Consider the following 22016-nt stretch of genomic DNA (forward strand, 5'->3'; position numbering starts at 1 on the left):
CATTACTCTTACTACTTGAGACTGTCATTACGAGACTGAATGAAGGAGGACAACCATAGAAATGAAAACCTAAGACAAAAGAAACTGTTATAAAGAAGGGGGCCAGGGGAAGAAGAAAAGAGCGCTCCACTTCTAGTGAGCAAAGGCAGCTGCTGAGCTTCCACAACACTTTGTATTTATTGGGTAGAAAGAGTGGAGGAGGAGGTAACGATTGGTCAGCTGCTTGATTGATCACAGGTTCATATTATTACTAACAGGCTTCAGATTTGCCTAATCACAAGAAACACTGTACTTGGGGCATGACTGCCCTCAGCATTCCTTCTGGGTGGCAGACACAGTTTGTCAGTTTGCCAACATTCTGCGATTATGAGAAACAGTTTGCTGTTTACTCATATAGTCTCCAGTGGTATACTGAGTTGATCTCAACCCTCACTCTTTCCAACAACTCCCCATTACCCTCTACCTTCAGCCCCTGATAACCATATTCTATTTTATTTCTCTATTAATTTGACTATTCCGGGTACAGCATATAAGTGAAATAATACAATATTTGTCCTTTTGTGTCTGGCTTGCTTTACTTAGCATAATATCTTCAAGGTTCATTCATATTTAACGTGTGTTAGACCTTCTTTTATATGGCTGGATATTCAATTTTATGGATATATCACATTTTGTTTATCCATTAATCCATTGATGGGCATTTAGGTTTTTTCCACTTTTTGACTATTGTAAACAATGCTGCTATGAACACTGGTATACAAATATCTTTCTGAGTCCCCGCTTAAAACCATTTTAGTATCTTTTACATTTGTTTTCATATTCTTCGCTGCCTTTGTATCTGCCTAAACTGGATATCTGATTAAATAGTTGTAGTATTTTCATTTTAAGACAATTATTTCTTAATTTCAAAAATTGTAACTAAATTCAGTTGATTTAAAATAAAATTTAGATGAAAAATTAATGATGGCATTTCTAATAAACTTTGAGAAACTACTGGCCAGGTATCGTGGCTCACATTTGTAATCCCAGCACTTTGGCAGGCTGAGGCAGGAGGATCACTTGAGCCCAGGAGTTAAAACCAGCCTGGGCAACATAGGGAGACTTCATCTCTACTAAAAATAAAAATAAAACATTAGCTGGGCATGGTGGCATGTTCCTGTGGTCCCAGCTACGTGGGAAGCTGAGGCAGGAGGATTGTGTGAGCCCTGGAGGCCGAAGCTGCAATGAGCTATTATCACACCATTGCGTTCCAGCCTGGCCAATAAAGTGAGACCCAGTCTGAGGAAAAAAAAAAAAGAGAGAGAGAGAGAGAGAAACTACTGAAAGCTACAGACCTTTTACTCTTTAACAAATATAAGCATAGCAAAATCTATAAACAATTCAAGGAATGTGTCGATCCTTTCTGTTTTTTCATAGGATTAGGAGTCTAGAGTTTCTTTTAATAATTCCCTCATCATGGATGTCTCTGAAGTTTTGAAACAGAATTCCCATTTTTCATTTCATCCATAGAGCTTGGCTGAAGGTCTGCAAACAAGGAAACACATGATTGGGTTATTATTTCTGATCAGATGCCCCATTTAATGAATCGAAACATTTGAGCCAATTATTAACTCCTTATTTGGAAACACTTTCCCATACTGTTTATTTATTTGCAACTTTAGTAAATGACATCAGAGGCACTGAAGAAGCAAAGGTTTCTAATACTCACATGTACTACTGCTCCAATCCATCAATATCTGGAATCGCAATTGGATTATACACAGTGACTAGAAGACTATTCAAGAGCATAAGAGGGAAAGCCTAGATTGCTTTGAACAGACTGTGAGTAGACTGGGAATTCTAGGAACTCTGCTCAGAAGGAAGGAAGGAATATGATAGAGGAAATCTGTGTTGTCTTAGAGACTATAAATCATCATACACAGACTTCTTGTAGAAATGTAGATGTTCAGGTGTTCTTACTGTCTATAGTAAAATGTGAGAGGAAAGATAAATTGAGAAAATAACTATGAGGCAGAAAACGAGGACTTTATGGTTTTGGAAATTCTCAGCCTATTAGGATGGAAAATATTTAAAAATTAGGGAATTCAAACGTCAGGAAAGCAGTGTATCCTGTTGTCTTGTAGAGAAAGCCAATTGTATGTCTGGACAGCCTTTTGCTATTGCCTCTGAAGGATTAAACGGTCAGAGTATTCAGTCACACAGAAAGCTCATTGAAGAGATTAGCATGAAGCAGGTTTGGTGTGCACTGGTTACCAACTTGCCTGAGTCTGCTAAGAAAAAACACCCACGTAACGCAACAAATTCCGTGAAGTGGATTTACTACTTACATGCAGACAGCAACTGAAACCTAAAATTCACTGTGAGCTGGTCCTCCAAGGCTCAGAAAGCTGCCTGGGATGAATGGAGTCTCAACTGTGCATGCCCCACTTGCAATGCAGATAAAGCACCACGAAGTGCAGACCACCTTGGGTTTTATACCCTGGAGAAACATGATGTGCTAAGCTAAGTGTTGAAGGGCATCCTGTTTCTAGTGGACACTATAACAAAGCCTGGGCTATTCCACCCAGTGCCTCTCTATCTCAGAGTGTTACATTCCCAGCTCATTCTACAGTTATTCTTGATAACTACAAGTGACAAGCAGAGAGGAAAACGGGGTCAGCCCAAGGCCACCCTGAGAACTGTCCTGCAATTAGGTGTCTGTCTCATGGATTCCTTCACCCATAATGGCAGAGGGCACCAATCAAGATAAAACTATCTCATAATGATATGTGGATGAAACTATCTTGTAAAGATATGTGCAGACTGGGCATGGTGGCTCATGCCTGTAATCCTAGGATATGAAAGGAAATGAAACAAAGGAAAAGGAAATGAATCAAACAAAGGAAAAGATGGGTAGGACAAGATAATGACTAGTCTACAAATAAAATAAAATATAAATTTCTGCAAATAAACATAAATAGAGGCTCATGACTATCTCACAGACCTGGTGAAAAGGAATGAGAAAATGACCCTGAAAAGATATTTATTCTTGTTCAAAAGAAACAGGTTGAAATCAAAAGGAAAAGGAATAGAAGTAAAATATTGTTGCTACTTAGATCAGCAAGGTACAGAGGAAGCACACTGAGTTAAGGATAAACGAAAAGAAGTAAATGAGTAAAATAATTGACAGGGTATTCCTACAAGCCAGCCAGCCAGATGAAAGATTTTAATGGTCCACATTACAGAGGCAACATATTAAAAGGATGATGAGGTGAACAGCTAGACACTAGTTGGTGGTCTTGCTGTTCTAAAAGGCAGTGGATCCTAGGCCGGGCATGGTGACTCATACCTATAATCCCAGCACATTGGGAGGTCAGGCGGATCACCTGAGGTCAGGAGTTCCAGACCAACCTGGCCAACATGGTGCAACCCTGTCTCTACTAAAATACAAAAATCAACCAGGCATGGTGGCTCGTGCCTGTATTCCCAGCTACAAAGAGGGCCGAGGCACGTGAATTATTTGAACCTGGGAGGCAGAGGTTGCAGTGAGCCGAGATTGTGCCACTGCACTCCAGCCTGGGTGACAGAACGAGACTCTGTCTAAAAAACAAAAACAAAAACAAAACAAAACAAAACAAGTCTGTGGAGCAGCTTCTTGTCTAGCGGAGTGAATTCCTAAGACACACCCAGGAGGGTCACAAGGTACCCAAGAATATTTTTTTTTTGATACTAAGTCTCGCTGTTGTTGCCCCGGCTGGAGTGTCACGGCGTGATCTTAGCTCACTGCAAGCTCCGCCTCCCGGGTTTAAGCAATTCTCCTGCCTCAGCCCCCCAGTACCCAAGAATTTTATACCTTCAGAAGCACTGCCAATTTGGATTCAAAGGTATGAGGAGAATATGACAGGAAGGAGGGCTGTTGAGCTCCCCAAATTCTGCAAGTAGGAATTAAACTGACAAACTACTCAGCTGTAACCGCATGCAATGCTTCATGAAAAACAGAGGATAACTCTGAAGGTGAAGCAATGAGCCCAGATGGCAGAGCTTCTAGCCCAGAAGGCTGAGCCAAACCACAGGATTATTCCCAGTCCTTAAAACCTAATCTTGTTTGCCCAGTTGTAGTTAGATGTCTTGGGACTGGCACCTCATTTTTTTTTTTTTTTACTTCCTTTTTGCCCCCATTAGAATAATGTCTATAACTGGTATCCTATGCCTGTCCCACTCTTGGTTTTGGGAAGCAGGTCATTTTTTTCCTAGTTTCATAGAACCACAGAAGGAGAGCAATGTTTCACTGAATGGATTACACCCAGACTCTCACCCACGCTTGCTGTAGATTATTTGGATGATGTGATTTGGGAATTTTGAGCTGATGAGCTTTAGATGAGGTTTTTCACTTTGAATTGATGATATAATTGTTTGAGACTTTGGTGGATGTTGGGACAGGATGAATACATTTTCATTCCATGAGGGATGTATATGAATGTCTGGGATCTAGAGAACACACTGCGGTGGGCAAATAATGCTACTCCCCCCGCCCCACAAAGATATATGTGTTCAAATTCCTATAATTATGAGTGTGCTATTTTACATGGCAAAAGGATCTTTGCAGATATGATTAATATAAGGATTTTGAGACAGGGAGATTATCATGGATTACCCAGCTGAGTTCAATGTAATTACAAGAGTTCTTATAAGGCAAATTTGTCCAACTGGTGGCCCACCAGCTGCATGTGGCCTAGGACAGCTCTGAATGTGGCCCAACACAAATTCATAAACTTTCTTAAAACATTATGAGATTGTTTTTGCAATTTTTTGTTAGCTCATTAGCTATCGTTAGTATTAGTGTATTTTGTGTGTGGCCCAAGACAATTCTTCTTCTTCCAGTGTGGCCCAGGGAAGCCAAAAGATTGGACACCCCTGTTATAAAGGAGAGAAGATCGTAGGAGAGTTAAAGAATTAATGATGGAAGAAGAAACTAGAGCGATGTGATTGCCTGTTGGAAGGGGGCCATGAGCCAGGGATGCGGGTAGCCTTCAGAAGCTGGAAAGGGCAAGAAAAAGGATTGTTCCCTAGAGCCTTCAGAAGAAAAGCAGCTCACCCACACCTTGATTTTATTTTAATGAGATCCATTTTGGACTTCTGATCTCCAGAACTATAGGATAATACCTTGTGTCATTTTAAGCCACTAAGTTTATTGTAGTTTGTTAAAGCAGCAATAGGAAACTGAAACGGCCATGATAGGTGCTCAGAAGAACTCCAGGAGGCATGAAAGGAGGATGCTAACGCCTTTACATTGCAGGTGTTTCTGGGGGGCACTAATGAAAGAGCCTGCTGTACTGCAACTTGGATAGATTCTGGAGCCTTCTGTTACAGGGGATCCTATGCAATGTGGGCTGATTTTCAAGTAATAAACATGAATGGACCTGAGTAAAATTTATAAATAAGGAATATGTTGTCTTTAAAATGCAAAAAGGCCTAAAAGATGTTGGGCTTGTAACACTATGGGCACAGAGAGGCTCAATAGTTGTTTTTTTAGTAGTATTGGGAATGGAGAGGCCTTCAACTAACCAAATGATCCTTTGGAGTTTAAGTGAGGGACTGGGTCTGCTACTTTGCATGGGACAATGGCTTATCCCCTTTATGAGCTCCTTTTTGAATGTTTCTGTGTCTTAAATGAGTGTGGTGAATGAATCTCCTCAGAGGAGGACACCCTCAGTGTAATGTTATATCTGTACTCCTGGAGAAAGCTGGAAGCAGTGGCTCTTGCTGGCAAAGATTGTGGGCAGTAGTAGGGCTGTTGAAGTACACTGTGGGTAGCCATGCATTGTGTTTCTTCCAAGGTAAAGATGCACTGTGGCTGAGAGCCTGTAAAAATCAGCATGGAAGAGAACATTCTAGCCAAGTCTATGACTGCAAAGTATTTGCCAGTAGATACTTGGATAGAGTCTTTCATTTCAATTAAGTTGAGTATGAGAACCTTAATATGTGGGACTATGTGTTAATATACCCCGATCCTCACACAAAATCTGATTTGGATGTGATGAAGGCACACATGTATTAAGAAGATATAAGAGGTTTATGGCTCATAGGGTGAGGTTTTTTTTTTCTTTTTTTCAGAATAGCAGGACAGGATGTCAGGCAAATCTGAAAAATGGCTTTAGAGAGCAGGGAGGGATGACTGGCTTGAGTTTTTACTGTGAGGAGAGGTAGGATGAGCTGAGGATTTCCCTTCATTGTCCTGACTTTCATGGATTGAAACTCCTACCAGGGATAAGAGAGAAGGTATGTGTGGGTTTTCTTACCAGTTTGCTCAGATGAAGCATGGGGTTGGGAAGGGGAAATGGGGCTTGACATTTATCAAGAGGCAAACAGTGAAAATGGAGTCAGACTTCTTATTACACGTGGGTAATGAAGAAGGGGCCAAACTGGCAAGTCGGGATGTAGGGGACTACTCTTTTAATGAAGTCTTTTAGTACTTTTTGACTGAATTTAAAAATTATTTGCATGTATCACTTTAAATAATAAAGATGATTGTTTTTGTAAAACGGAAAGAACAGAGACTCTGGAATCAAACAAATGTGTACTGTATTTAAATACAAATTATACCAATAGCTCACACCTGTAATCCCAGTGGTTTGTAAGGGAGCTGAGACTGCAATGAGCTAGGATTGTGCTATTGCACTCCAGCCTAGATGACAGAGCAAGACTCTGTCTCAAAAATAAATAAATGCATACATTAAAAATACTTAAAGAAGCAATCATTCAAATACATACATAATTTTTGAAATAAGTTTCTATATTGTTATGCTAATGTTACTCTTTTGTGCAGCATATTTTACTTTTTTTAAACCTGTTGCTGTTTTCTTAGATTTTAAAAAGGAGGAAAAATCATATCAAGTTATCAGTTGGCTTGCACCTGAAGATCATCAAAGAGAATTTAAGAAGAGTTTTGATTTCTTTCTGGAAGAAACTTTAGGTGGCAGGTAATTTTTTTTTTTTATTCTTTGAACCAAAGGGTCACTATTTTCGTCATACAAATAATGGATGGATGCATGGATACTTGGATTTTATTTTAATGAGATTTTATTTTAATAAGAGAAAGTGACAAATGGATGGATGGATGGATTGATAGATGGAGAGGCAGATGATAAGGGGAGTAGATGAGTACTACATACTACATCATCCAGTAAAGTCCCTGGACATTCTTCTTTATACCGTCTTTCTTACACTATAAGCATGAGTGCTTTTCTGCAGAAAGTGGGAAATTGTTTCTTCTGGGACTTCCTTGCAACACTTCACCTACAATCATTGTCTGTAATATCCCCAACACAGAAATTGGGATAGACTCCTCCACTTTTCATTGTTGGTGGGAAAATTAGAGTCACCTTTTCCCACTTACTGTCTTCCCTTCTTCTCGCATATATTCACAAATAAAGGGAAGGCTTATGAACATTGGGTTTGTAGAAGTTGAACATACAGTCATGCAAAGTTCTTTAAAAAAGCAATCAACCTGGTACAAATGAAACATGAAACTGACTCCTTTTGCTTAATCTGGATGGGAAGAAACACATAACTTTTTGATCTCAGACATAAAAGAGGAAACACAGAAATCCATGTCTATCTTTGTTAATCGCAGTGGCCTTACCTACTCTTCTTTCCTTGAAAATTCTACTCAATAGTCAACATAGTGCTTAAATCCGACTTCTTCCATAAAGCCTCCCTCCTCCCCCGAGCTGGAACACCACATTCTCTCCTCTATACGTCTGATCTAATCCACCCATTTGACACTTAGCCTATATCATCTTGCAGAGTTAGTCATATATTTTAAGCATATGCCTTGTCTCTTCTTATCCAGTTTAATATTTTAAAGGACAGGTATGGTTAAGAGTGCATTCTTAAAATATTTTAATTTATTAGCTTAATTTTAAATACGATTAATGAACTACAGTCTAAAAATTTTTACTACATGACTGGCTTTTTTTTTTTTTTGAGGTGGAGTTTTGCTCTTGTCGCCCTGGCTGGAGTGCAATGGCACGATCTCGGCTCACTGCAACCTCTGCCTCCAGGGTTCAAGCGATTCTCCTGCCTCAGCCTCCCAAGTAGCTGGGATTACAGGAGTGTGCCACCATGCCCAGCTAAGTTTTGTATTATTAGTAGTGACGGGGTTTCACCATGTTCACCAGGCTGGTCCCAAACTCCTAACCTTGGGTGATCCACCCTCCTCGACCTCCCAAACTGCTGGGATACAGGCGTGAGCCACTGCACCCAGTTCATTACTGAAATTTTCAAAAATGTTTGGCAACTTTTCCTTTATTATATGAATCTTTAAAAATATACAACAGAGGATGACTTCAGTCAGTCTGCATATCACTAGTGAGGGACCTTCTCTAACTGGAGGGCAATGGTACGGTGGTGTACAGGTTACAGGTGTGTCAGGGAATTGATTCTCTCAGTCTTCCATACAGCCAGTAGGTCTCTGATATCTAGAGCTCTTGCACTTATTGCAGCTGGCCTAGGCATCCTCATCTATTTCCCCCAAATTCTGTAAAATAGGATCATATTCTATGCAGGCATTATTGGGAATATGTTACAAAAGAATCGTCCCTTTGCATATGTCAGTAAAGCTTTGACATTATCTTACCTGAATACCCCAGCCTGCATTGAGGTGGAAAGAAATAATAATAATAAATAATTAAAAATTATAATGTAAATAAGTAAACAAATATGTAAATAAATATATAAAAATATGTAAAATGAAAATAAATAAAAGTAAATAATAAAGAAAGAAAGAATAATAAAGAAAAAAGCAATGTGTTTCAAAAACCAGGTTCCTTTTGTTTTTATTTTTTTCCATTGCTTAACTCCTAGGGATAAAAAGGTGGAATTCTCATTTTCAGCTGAGATATTCGGTTGTAATATAATCAAAGAGTAACTTGACTGAGGCAATCTCTCGTATGTAAGCACACAGTGCTAAAACATAGCACATATAATCAATATTGATAAACTCTTTCGTCAAGTTACTTACACAATTTGGTTGGATAAATAAGAAAATCACTCATAAACACTCTGTGTGTAAATGAGGGCTAAATAGAGTGTCCCCTAATTTATCAAGGAGACAGAACTCTGAGATCTGCTGCTCTGAGAGATGGCTCCCAGAGTAGAAGGACCTTGAGTCGGCATTGATGGTGGTTGGGGTTTGGATAAGGGTAGAAAAGGGGAAGGAAGAAGGGTAACTCTAGGGAGTAGAAACATTTAAGCCAGGATAATTATGGCAGAGGGCATCTGTGGGAAACTGGTTGAATTTGTGGGTGACTGCTAGAAAGGTTGTTGCTTCCCTGGGATATTTTCTTTGTATCTCAAGATACTTTTATGTACTGTAAATTTAACACTTCCCATGAATATTTATTATTTTTTTTTCTTACAGAGGAAATTTTGAAAACTTATTAAAAGTTCTAGAATACTTGGCGTTGCAGTGCCATCATTTTTTAAGGAGAAAGGATATCATGGATTCCTTAAAGAATGAGAACTTCGACATGGTGATAGTTGAAACTTTTGACTACTGTCCTTTCTTGATTGCTGAGAAGCTCAGTAAGCCATTTGTGGCCATTCTTTCCACCTCATTTGGCTCTTTGGAATTTGGGCTACCAATCCCCTTGTCTTATGTTCCAGTATTCCGTTCCTTGCTGACCGATCACATGGACTTCTGGGGCCGAGTGAAGAATTTCCTGATGTTCTTTAGTTTCTGCAGGAGGCAATGGCACATGCAGTCTACATTTGACAACGCCATCAAGGAGCATTTCCCAGAAGGCTCTAGGCCAGTTCTGTCTCATCTTCTACTGAAAGCAGAGTTGTGGTTCATTAACTCTGACTTTGCCTTTGATTTTGCTCGACCTCTGCTTCCCAACACTGTTTATGTTGGAGGCTTGATGGAAAAACCTATTAAACCAGTACCACAAGTAAGTGACCCTCAGCATTCAGTTTGGGATTCACACAGAGGCCTTCAGTGCATAGTTGATGGCTGCCACCTGCCAGTAGGATCCTGAGGCTGAAGTAGGGATAGGCAAGGGAGGCACCTAGGGCATGCTTTTAAAGGAAGTGATGAGTTTCAGGGTTGTGCAAGTAATAATGTTAGGCCTTGCACCATCCTGAGATGAAGGGCATCTTTGTATGGGTTCCTCTGGCTCCTCTCTTGCCACACCCTAGTCCTAGCCTTGATAAAATAAGCCATGTATTAAAGTTTCAATTTTTTGTTTGCATTTTTATTTTGCATGATCATGTGTACAATAAACATGCAGTTAGTGCCCATTACATGCAATAATTGTTAAGGAGATAAGATACTTACAGTGAAATGACAACCCTATGGATTTGGAGTAAGCAGGGTGGGTCTGTATGGGACCAACAGCAAGAACTGCCGGTGGTATCTCTAGTGTTCCCTGCCTGTAGAGCCCTGGCTCCTGCCTCCACCCAGATCTTCTGACTTGATTTCTCTGGGGTGGACCCCTGCTACTGTAATTTGCAAGTGCTGCCCAGGTGATTTGAATGCACAGCACAGTTTCACAACTCAGAACCTCTGCTACAGAAATTTTTCAAAGGGAGGAGAGCTAGGATGAGTTGGTTGCCTGTTGCCTCTGAGCACTGGGTTCCCATTTTATAGAAGTCATCATATTTAATATCCTTCCATCTGTATGGAGGTGTGATCATCTTCATTTTTATAAACGGAGGAGGATAGAAGCTCAGGTGATGTAGGTGACCTTCCCACCACCATGTATTTCAGAGGCCCTGAGGGCCTGAGCTTTCCAGTCACCCAAGTGTCCACTCTTCTAACTTGCATTGAGTGAGCAGGAAGAGGTGGGGAATGATCTATAGGTGATATGGGCTTTGCATTGCTGGCAGGAAGTTTTAGGAATGGAGCTGAGAGGGAAAGCACCCCAGGTTGGGGAGCAGGAGTCCCAATATGTGGAGATGTAATTGAGATGGCAATAAGGCTGGGTTCCCTGGGTGGCGCTGGCTACACTAGTGGAGTAGAATATTCAATTGCATGAGTAAAACTGTGGGGATTTACCAGAAACCTTAGCTAGCAGGTGGGTGGATCAGGCCTCCACCATGGAGTAGGGAGAGGACATTGTTAAGAGGATAACAATGGGAATAAGGGTTGTAATGACTGTGAAACAACATATACTAAAAAAAAATAATGTTTCTTCTCTGCATTTTCCAATTTTTATATAATGGTCTTATGTTGCCTTGTAATTATAAAAATGATGACAAGGCTGTTTTAAAGAAGTCCTTAGGAATGGTAAGTGGTATGCTGGCTGGAATCCAGTAGAGTCTGAACCACGTAGTAGAATGATGGGTTGGGAGGTGGAGTGAACACTTGTAGGGCAGAGAGAATCAGACAGAGTTCAAAGAAATATTTGAAAGTAAGAATTGACAAAATTGTGCTAAACACAAAATTAAGACATTGGATACTGTGAGCCCAAAATATATGACACTGGTCTCACCAATTTAGAAACTTTATTTGCCGAGGTTGAGGATGCATCCATGACAGCTTCAGGAGGTCCTGACGACATGTGCCCAAGGTGGTTGGGGCACAGGCTGGTTTTATACATTTTAGGGAGACATGAGACACCAATCAATATGTTTAAGGTAAACATTGGTTTGGTCCAGAAAAGCAGGAGAGGGGGATTCTAGGTCATAGGTAGACAAGAGACAAACAATTGCATTTTTTTTGAGTCTCTGATTAGCTTTTCACTGAGTGCACAATTTACAGAAACAGTCACTTATACCTTAGTCTGGGTTAGTGAAACAATAGGGCAGAGGAATCAAGCCAAAATACATTTGTCTCAGGCGAGCAGACGGATGCTTTTGAGTTCTGTTTGCTCTTTGTCCACAAGGAATTTTCTTGTGGGCAAATGGTGAGGGGGGTATGCAGCTTTTTTTTTTTTTTAAATCTTTGTGGCTGTGGCTATCCTATTTAGGAACGGAATGGGAGGCAATTTTGCCCGATGCAGTTCCCAGCTTGACTTTTCTCTTTGGCTTAGATTTGGGGATCCTGAGATTTGTTTTCCTTTCACAACACTAACTTTGTTAAGAACTGCCTGGGGGACTTTAGGATACAAGCTGCCCAGGCCTGCTTTTGGGACAGAGCATTACTGCTTTATTTATTTATTTTTAAATCCACCACATCAAGGCATTGATCACTTCTTTATGTTACAAACATCCCAATTATATTCTTTTAAATACTTGAAAATGTACTATAAATTATTGTTGACTGTAGTCACCCTGTTGTGCTATCAAACACTGGACCTTATACATTCTAACTATATTTTTGTACCATTAACTATACCACTTCCCCATCCCAGGCTCTGGTAACAGTCATTCTACTCTCTATCTCCATGAGTTTAATTGCTTTAATTTTTAGCTCCCACAAATGAGTGAGAACATGCAGTTTGTCTTTCTGTGTCCGGCTTAGTTCACTTAACATAACATACTCTAGTTTCATCCATATTGTTGCAAATGACAGGATCCCTTTCTTTTTGTGGCTGATGAGTTCTCCATTATGTACATATACTATATTTTCTTTATCCATTCATCTGATGTTGGACATTTAGATTAATTCTGTATCTTGGCTACAGCGAATAGTGCAGCAATAAACACGGAAGTGTAGGTATCTCTTCAGTATAGTGACTTCTTTTCTTTTGGGTATATACCTAGCAGTGAGATTGCTGAATCATATGGCAGTTCTAGTTTTAGTTTTCTGATGAACCTCTAAACTGCTTTCCATAGTGGTTGTACTGATTTAAATTCCCACAAACAGTGTGCAAGTTTTCTTTCTCCACATCCTTGTTATTGCCTGTCTTTTGGATGAAAGCCATTTTAACTGGGGTGAGATAATATCTCATTGTAGTTTGATTTGCATTTCTGTGGTAATCAGTGATGTTGAGCAAACCTTTTATATGCCTGTTTGTCATTTGTATGTCTTTTGAAAAATGTCCATTCAGATCTTTTATTTTTTAATCAGGTTATTAGATTTTTTTTTTTTCTCACAGAGTTGTTTGAGCTTTTATGTATTCTGGTTATTAATCCTTTGTCAGAAGAAGAATTTGCACATATTTTTTCCCATTCCATGGGTTATCTCTTTGCTTTATTGATAGTTTCCTTTGTTGTATAGAAGACTTCTAACTTGATGTGATCTCATTTGTCCATTTTCCCCTTGGTTGCCTGTATTACTCAAGAAAAAGAAGTGCGCCCAGATCAACATCCTGGAGCATTTCCCCAATGTTTTCTTTTAGTAGTTTAATAGCTTGAGGTCTTAGATTTCAGTCTTTTTCTTTTCTTTTCTTTTCTTTTCTTTTCTTTTTTTTTTGAGACTGAGTTTTGCTCGTGTTGCCCAGGCTGGAGTGCAATGGTGCGATCTTGGCTCACTGCAACCTCTGCCTCCTGGATTCAAGCGATTAACCTGCCTCAGCCTCCCGAGCAGCTGGGATTACAGGCGCCCACCTAATTTTTTGTATTTTCAGTAGAGACGGGGTTTAACCAAGTTGGCCGGGCTGGTCTCGAACTCCTGACCTCAGGCAATCCACCTGCCTCGGCCTCCCAAAGTGTTAGATTTAAGTCTTTTATTCCATTTTGATTTGATTTTTGTATATGATGAGATATAGGGGTCTAGTTTTATTCTTCTGCATATTCATATCTAGTTTTTTTTTAGCACCATTCATTGAAGAGACTGTCCTTATGTTCTTGGCACCCTTGTCAAAAATAAGTTCACCGCAGATGTATGGATTTATTGCTGGGTTGTCTATTCTGTTCTGTTGGTCTATGTGTCTTTTTTTATGCCAGTACCATACAGTTTTGGTTACTATAGTCTTGTAGTATAGCTTGAAATCAGGTAATGTGATTCTTCCAGTTTTGTTCTTTTTGCTTGGGATGGCACTGGCTATTCTGGGTCTTTTGTGGTTCCATATAAATTTTAGGATTATTTTTCCTCCTTCTGTGCAGGATGTGATTGGTATTTTTATAGAGACTGAATTGAATCTGTGGATTGCTTTGGGTGGTATGCACATTTTAACAATATTGATTCTTCCAGTGCATTAACGTGGAATAGCTTTCCAGTTTTTAAAATGTCTTCTTCAAATAATTGCATTGATGCTTTATAGTTTTCACTGGAGAGATCTTTTACTTCTTTGTTTAACTTCATTGCTAGGTATTTTATTTTGTTTGTGGGCATTGTAAATGAAATTACTTTCTTGATTTCTTTTTCAGATTATTCACTGTTGGCATATAGAAATGCCACTGATTTACATATATTGATTTTGTGTCCTGCAACTTTACTGAATTTGTGGATCAGTTCTAATAGTTATTTTGGTAGAGTCTTTAGGTTTTTCCAAATATAAGATTATATAATTTGCAAACTAGCATAATTTAACTTCTCCCTTTCCAATTTAACTGCCCTTTGTTTCTTTCTCTTTTCTGATTGCTCTAGCTAGAACTTCCAATACTATGTTGAATAACAGTGGTAAAAGTGGGCATCCTTGTCATGTTAGAGGAATGGTGTTCAGTTTTTCCCCATTCAGTGTGATACTAACTTTGGGTGTGTCATATATGGCTTTTATTGTGTTGAGGTATGTTTCTTCTACACTCAGTTTTTTTAGCGTTTTTATCATGAAGGGACTTTGAATTTTATTGAATGCTTTTTCAGCATCAATTGATATGATCATATGTTTTTTTTCCTTCATTCTGTTGATATGATGAATCACATTGATTGATTTGCATATGTTGAACAATCCTTGAATCCCTCGGATAAATCCCCCTTGGTCATGATGAATGATCTTTTTAATGTGTTGTTGATTTTGGTTTGCTATATTTTGTCAAGGATTTTTGCCTTAATGTTCATCAGAGATATTAGCCTGTAGTTTCCTTTTTCCGATGTGTATTTGTCTGGTTTTGGTGTAAAGGTAATACAGGCCTTTTATTCACTTCTCTTCTATGTTTTTTAGAATAGTTTGAGTAGGATTGGTATTAGTTCTTTAAATGTTTGGTAAAATTCAGCATTGATGCCATTGGGTCCTAGGCTTTTCTTTGCTAGGAGACTTTTTATTACAACTTCAGTCTCGTTACTTGTTATTGGTCTGTTCAGGTTCAGGATTTCTTCATGGAATAATCTTGGTAAGTTTTATGTGTTTAGGAATGTATTCATTTCTTCCAGGTTTTCCACCTTATTGGCATGTAGTTGCTCATAGATGTTTCCAATGATCCTTTGAATTTCTGTAGCATCAGTTGTAATGTCTCTTTTCTTTAGCTCTGATTTTATTTGGGTTTTCTCTCTTTTCTTAGTTTGGCTAAAGGGTTGTCTATTTTCTTATCTTTTCAAAACCGAACTTTTCATTTCATTGATCTTTTATTTTTTAATTTTAAATTTCATTTATTTCTGCTATAATCTTTCTTTCTTCTACTAATTTTGGGTTTGGTTTGTTCTTGATTTTTCAATTCTTTAAGATGCATCCTTAGATGGTTTATTTGAAGTCTCACTCTTTTGATGTAGGCACTTATAACTATAAAATTTCATCTTAGTATTATTTTCACTGTATCTCATAGGTTTTGGTATGTTTTGTTTTCATTATCATTTGTTTCAATAAATTTTTAAATTTCCTTCTTACTTATTTCATTGACCTACTGGTCATTCAGGGGCATATTGTTTTATTCCATGCATTTGTATAATATCCAGAGTTCCTCTTGTTATTGACTTATAGTTTTATTCCATTGTGGTCTAAGAAGGTAGTTGATATAATTTCAGTTTTTTGAATTTCATAAAAGTTGTTTTATGGCCTAATGTATGGTCTACACTTAAACACGGTCCATGTGCTGAGGAGAAGAATGTCTTTTTTGCAGTCATTGGATGAAAATTTCTACAAATATTATTAGGTTCACTTAATCTGTAGTGCAGATTAAGTTCAATGTTTCTTTGTTGATTTTCTGTCTGGATGTTGTGTCCAATGCTGAAAGTGTTACATTTTCCATCTATTATTGTATTGGGGTCTATCTCTCTCTTTACCTCTAATAATGTTTGCTTTATATGTCTGAGGGCTCCAGTGCCTATATATTTATAATTGTTATATGTGCTTGCTGAATCAACCTTTATAAAATTATATAGTATCCTTCTTTGTCTCTTTTCATGGTTTTATCTTGATATCTCTTTTATCTGATGTAAGTATAGCTACTCCTTCTTTTTTCTTGGTTTCCACTTTCATGGAATATCTTTTCTATCCTTTATTTTCAGTCTGTGTTTTCATAGGCAGTGTGTTTCTTGGAGGCAACATGTTAAGTCTTTTTTTTTTATCCATTCAGTCACTCTTTCTGTTTTGATTGGAGAGTTTAGTCCGTTTACATTCAATGTTATTATTTGTAAGTAAGGACTTACTCCTGCCATTTTGTTATTTGTTTTCTGGTTGTTTTGTGATCTTCTCTTTCTTGTTTCCTTTCTTCTTGTCTTCCTTTTAGTGAAAATTATTTTCTCTGGTGGTGTGTTTTAATTTCTTGAATTTTATTTTTTGTGTATCTGTTTTAAGTTTTGTGATTTGAGGTTACTACAAGGCTTGCAAGTAACATCTTATAACCTATTATTTTAAACTGATGACAACTTAACTTTGATTGCAAAAAGAAACAAACAAGCAAAAAAGAACAGTAAAAAAATTCTACACTTTATCTCCCAGTCCACTAAGTTTTTGTTGTTTCTATTTATATCTTATTATATTGTCTAAGCTCCCTTATTCTTTCTTCTGCATGATCAGTTCTTCTGTTAAGAGACTCTGAGGCATTCTTCAATATGTCAATTGCATTTTCAACTCCAGAATTTCTACCTTTTTATTTTTAATTCTTTCAATCTCTTTGCTAAATTTAGCTGATAGGATTCTGAATTTCTTCTCTGTGTTATCTTGAATGTCACTGAGATTCCTCAAAACGGTTATTTTGATTTCCCTGTCTGAAAGATCACATTTTTCTGTGTCTCCAGGATTAGTTGCTGGTGCCTTATTTGGTTCGTTGGGTGAAGACATGTTTTCCTGGATGGTCTTGATGCTTGTAACTTGTTCATCAATGTCTGCGCATTGAAGAGTTAAGTATTTATTCTAATCTTTGCAGTCTGAGCTTGTTTGTACCTATCCTTCTTGAGAAAGCTTTCCAAGTGTTCAAAGGGAATTGAGTGTTGTGATCTAAGTCTTTGGTCACTGCACCTGTGTCTGCATTAGGGGGCACTCCAAGCCCAGACATGCTGACTCTTGCAGCCTTGTAGAAATACCACCTTGGTGGTCTTAGGTAAGAGCCAGGAGAATTCCTTGGATTACCAGGCAGAGTCTCTGATTCTCTTCTCTTACTTTCCCATATACCAACAGAGGTTCTCTCTCTCCCTGTGCTAAGCTGCCTGGAGTTGGGGGAGGGGTGACACAAACACTCTCATGACCACCTCCACTGAAATTGTGCTGGATTATGCTTGAAACCAAACACAGCACTGAACCTCGTCCAAGACCTATGATAACTATTGCCTGGTTACTGCTGATGTTTATTCAAGGCTCAAGAGCTCTTTAGTCAACAGGTGGTGAATTCTTCCAAGCCTATACCTTTCCCTTTAGGGCAGCAGGTTCCCTTCTGGCCCAGGTTGGGTCTAAGAATTCTGTCTGGGAACTGGGTCCTGGAATTGGGAATTGTAGGGATCTACTTACTCTCTTCCCTCCCTTCTAAAGCAGGAGTCTCACCTGTGGCCACCCCACCCTAGGCCTGTGAGAAGTACTGCCTGGCTACTGCTGATGTTTATTTTAGGCCCAAGGGCTTTTGAATTAGCAGGTGGTGAATCCTGCCAGGCTTAGGTCTCTCCCTTCAGGGCAGTAAGTACTCATCTGACCCAGGGCATGTCTAGCAATGTTGTCCAGGAGCTAAGGCCTAGATGTGGAGATGTTAGGATTCTCCTTGATGCTTAATTTTACTGCAGCTAAACTAGTACCCAAATTGCAAGACAAAGACTTTTTAACTCTTCTCTCTCCTCTTCTCAAGGAAGGAGTCTCTCCTGGAGCTGTGGGCTGCCCTGCCTGGAGTTGGGGGAGGGGCGACACAAGCACTCCTTTGGCTGCCCTGGCTGATGTCTCACCAGGTCATGTGCACTCCAGGAATTTTAGTTCCTGTGGCCTAGATTGCCTTTCAAGTTTATTTAGAACCCCAGAGCACTTTAGCCTGCGGTGGTTGGTCTAACCAGCACTCAGGTCCCTACTGCTGAGGTGGATGATTCCCTTCTAGCAAGGGCTGGTCTAAATGCTCCCTGCATGGGTGCCAGCTGAATTCTTCCCTGTGTTGCTTTGCTCTGTGACTGCAGAGCACTGACTTCCAGTGCAAAGTCTATAGCCTCTGTGCTCTGCCTCCCCTAAGCACACAGATTCTCTCTCTGCACCACATGGTAATTGAAGACTGTCGTTCCTACCTTCTCAGTGCCACTTTCCTCGGTATGATGTTAAAACCAGGAATGGTGATTGCTCACCTGATTTTTGTTGTTGTTGTTGTTCTTTTGAAGGTGTTTTCTTGTGGATAGCTGTTAATTTGGTATTCCTGGGGGGGGCACAGTCACTTCAGGGTTCTCTTCTGCCATCTGGCTCCACCTCCCTATAGCATTGCTGCTTTTAAAAAATCTTTCTCTGTGGTTATAATCTGCAGTCCTGTGGGTGAACTACTGAGGTAGAGGATGAAGTATGTACAAAAAGATCAGTGACCAAGACTATCATAAAACATTAGAGGAAAACACACTAAAATGGTACATTTTGTGTAGATGGAGAGGAGCCTTACCCTATTCTGCCACCATTTCTGCCTGCAATGGAGGTGTTCTCCCAGCTTCTCCATTCCAGCCTCCAGAAATCCCACTCCTCATGTTGGACCCTGGCCACCTACTAGTACTCTTCCAGATACTATTACCTCTAGTCTGACCTTGGAAAACTCCTGTGACTCCCTGAGCCTATAATGGGTGGAAGGTCAAGAAAGGCCCTGATAGTAGGGTCAGGACTTCAAGAAGAAAGATGTTCTCACCAACACAAAGGATGTGACCACAGTGCAGCTAGTATTGCGCTATCCTAGGAGCTATAATAATAGCTTTGGGACAGTGAGGACAGGGCACTGTGTTACTAAATAGTCTGGCTTTCATTTTCTGGTCAACTAGGCTTTCACCAATAATTTTGTCACCTCTTTACCTTGGTAATCTTTCTCTAGGACTTGGAGAACTTCATTGCCAAGTTTGGGGACTCTGGTTTTGTCCTCGTGACCTTGGGCTCCATGGTGAACACCTGTCAGAATCCGGAAATCTTCAAGGAGATGAACAATGCCTTTGCCTACCTACCCCAAGGGGTGATATGGAAGTGCCAGTGTTCTCATTGGCCCAAAGAAGTCCAGCTGGCTGCAAATGTGAAAATTGTGGACTGGCTTCCTCAGAGTGACCTCCTGGGTAAGGGCTGCCCAGGACTGCTCTTCTCCTTCCACTGACCTGTCTTTGGGGCTCATCTGGGCTCTGACCTTTAGCTGGACATTTGTACCCACTGTTGAATGGCACAGGTGAGGCTCAGTGGACAGAAAAGTAGCAGCCAGTTGGAGTTCTTGGGAAACAAGGCTATACTTCCAATGGGATCAGATGTCAAAGCAGCCATCTTTCCTTCATTCTTTTCTATCCCAGACCTGTTGTCTGCAGTCCTATGTGATATTCCTCTCAAGTCTCTTTAACCCTACTGCATTTGGTCTTGGACAAGGTCACCCAAACAAAATTAGAGACAACCCATCAACTCTGAATGTATATACCAGGGATTGGGAGAGTTGCCACTCGCTTTAGTGACTTTGTGAGCACCAGTTTGGCCACATGGACTTACACAAACACACATCCACACATAAATATGGACACATCCTCTTCATTTACTAAGGGTCTGAGCAATTTCTACCATCACAAGATTAATGCCAATGATGTCTTTAGGATGTGCCAACATACCTGTGTGCCAGGCTTAGCAACTTCACAGTTCGTGATTTGGTCTACTGAATCATCTGGGACTAGAGAGCTCCCTCACCCCCAACAGGTTTTCTCCATGCCAAGTGTTGCCATAGACACTGACTAGAGCAGAGATTCATAACCAAGATTATGGCTCAAAAGAATCTGGGCAATTTAAGAAGTAGATTCCTGGTCCTACTTCTGTAAATATATATTTTAAAATTCTGGGGCCGGGCATATGCCTCCCATTTCAAAGAAGAGACAAGGAGTCTGATGCACATTGCAGTTGAGTGACCCAGGTTGAGATGTGCTTGTCATTATCAACAATCACTTTAGTTAGCTCTAAGTAATGCTGGCATGGAAAGACAGGAACTGGAAATACAGAGGTGAAAGATCCAGTCTACTTTCAAGGGGCTTCTCATATAATTGAGGACACCATACAGTCAATACAAGTTTTATGAGTGACACATGAGTTGTGCTGTCAACAAATATGTCAGAAATACAAGAAAAGGGAAATTAGCTGTCAGTGGATAAAAGAGGGCTCATTATAGACAGACAGAGGAGGCAGAAACAGAGAGACACACAGAATACAGATGAGAGAAGCAAAGAGAGGCACAGGGAGGACAGAGAGAAGGAAGAATGGATGGACAGATAGAGATGGATCCCTTGCTTAACACTCTTCTCTACAGAAGTCACTCAATTCTAAGCCTTAGCTGAGTTTCTGGCTGAGGGAAGATGTTTCCATTTGATAACAATGCTTGGAATCTTGTATCTTGGAACTGTAACCTTGGATGTGTCCCAAGCACAGTCATTCGATACAATGTCTCCAACACACCGCTAGATCCACTTGGCACTTTCTTATCCCCTTCATCTCTGCCTGATATCTTGAATTTTTCATCCTGAAGTGTCCCACTCTCTTTCTTATTTACAACAGCTCACCCCAGCATCCGTCTGTTTGTCACCCATGGCGGGCAGAATAGCATAATGGAGGCCATTCAGCATGGTGTGCCCATGGTGGGGATCCCTCTCTTTGGAGACCAGCCTGAAAACATGGTCCGAGTAGAAGCCAAAAACTTTGGTGTCTCTATTCAGTTAAAGAAGCTCAAGGCAGAGACATTGGCTCTTAAGATGAAACAAATCATGGAAGACAAGAGGTATGCAGCTCTCTGGGGTTGTGGTCGTAATGATGAACGAAGGCAAAAACACTAAGGGTACTGTGGGAGTCTGTTTCCTTGGTTTTGCTTTGTTTTACTTTAGATTAAAACTGTATTTTCTGGGACATGGGATAATATGTGCATGATGCCAACAGCTGACCTGTGTCCTCTGAGAGCAAGACTAGAGCATTGAAGTTAGATGTTAAGAATCATTTCCTACCTTTTCATTTTGGAGAACCTGGACTATGTGCACAGGGTCTCCGTGAGCTGTATTTCAGGTCAATTGGAATTCAGGTCAGCGGGATTCCAATTGAGGCAGGAGATTGCCTTTCCGTTCCCCAAATACTCCACACTCTTCTCCCCCTTGGCCTTTTGTTTGTGGTGCTGCCTCTTCACATACTGGCTCCTTCGTCACATTCCGGTCTCATCTCCAACCCATTTCTTCTTAGAGTTCACCTCCGACAGTCCTAAGTAACCTCTTCTCTCACCCACCCCCATTATATCATTTCCTTCTTAACACTTTTTAAGGTCTGCAATTACCTCGGTTATTTACGTGTTTATTTACAGAGTCTCTTTATGTTGCCCAGGCTGGTCTCAAACTCCTGGGCTCAAATGATCCTCCCGCTTCAGCCTCCTGAGTAGCTGGGATCACATAAGCCACCATGCCTGGCTTATGTTTTCATTTATTATTTGTCCCCCTCACCTTCCAACCAGAGACTGGAGAGTTAGCTTAATGAGGACAGCAGCATGTGTCTCTTGTTTTCTGCTGTCTTCTTAGTGCCTAGCACATGGTGTGCCACAAAGTAAATGGTTAATGAGTTTTAGTTAAGTGAGGCAATAGAAGGGGCCCAGTGACCTCCAAGGTAACTAACTACATATCCAGCACAGTG

At 40.0% G+C, this 22016-nt stretch overlaps 1 protein-coding gene across 1 annotated transcript in view; it reads left to right on the forward strand.

The window, feature by feature from the left end:
• The window catches only part of LOC105473072 (UDP glycosyltransferase family 3 member A2), a 33532-nt gene that overhangs the window by 6824 nt on the left and 4692 nt on the right, over nucleotides 1-22016 (forward strand). Inside the window, exons 3-6 of the mRNA XM_011726687.2 lie at nucleotides 6845-6959; nucleotides 9401-9932; nucleotides 19213-19444; nucleotides 20907-21126. Coding sequence (XP_011724989.2) covers nucleotides 6845-6959; nucleotides 9401-9932; nucleotides 19213-19444; nucleotides 20907-21126 — 1099 coding nt within the window. The remainder of the gene's footprint in view (nucleotides 1-6844; nucleotides 6960-9400; nucleotides 9933-19212; nucleotides 19445-20906; nucleotides 21127-22016) is intronic.

Source organism: Macaca nemestrina, chromosome 6 (genome assembly GCF_043159975.1).
Source record: "Macaca nemestrina isolate mMacNem1 chromosome 6, mMacNem.hap1, whole genome shotgun sequence".
Lineage (NCBI taxonomy): Eukaryota > Metazoa > Chordata > Mammalia > Primates > Cercopithecidae > Macaca > Macaca nemestrina.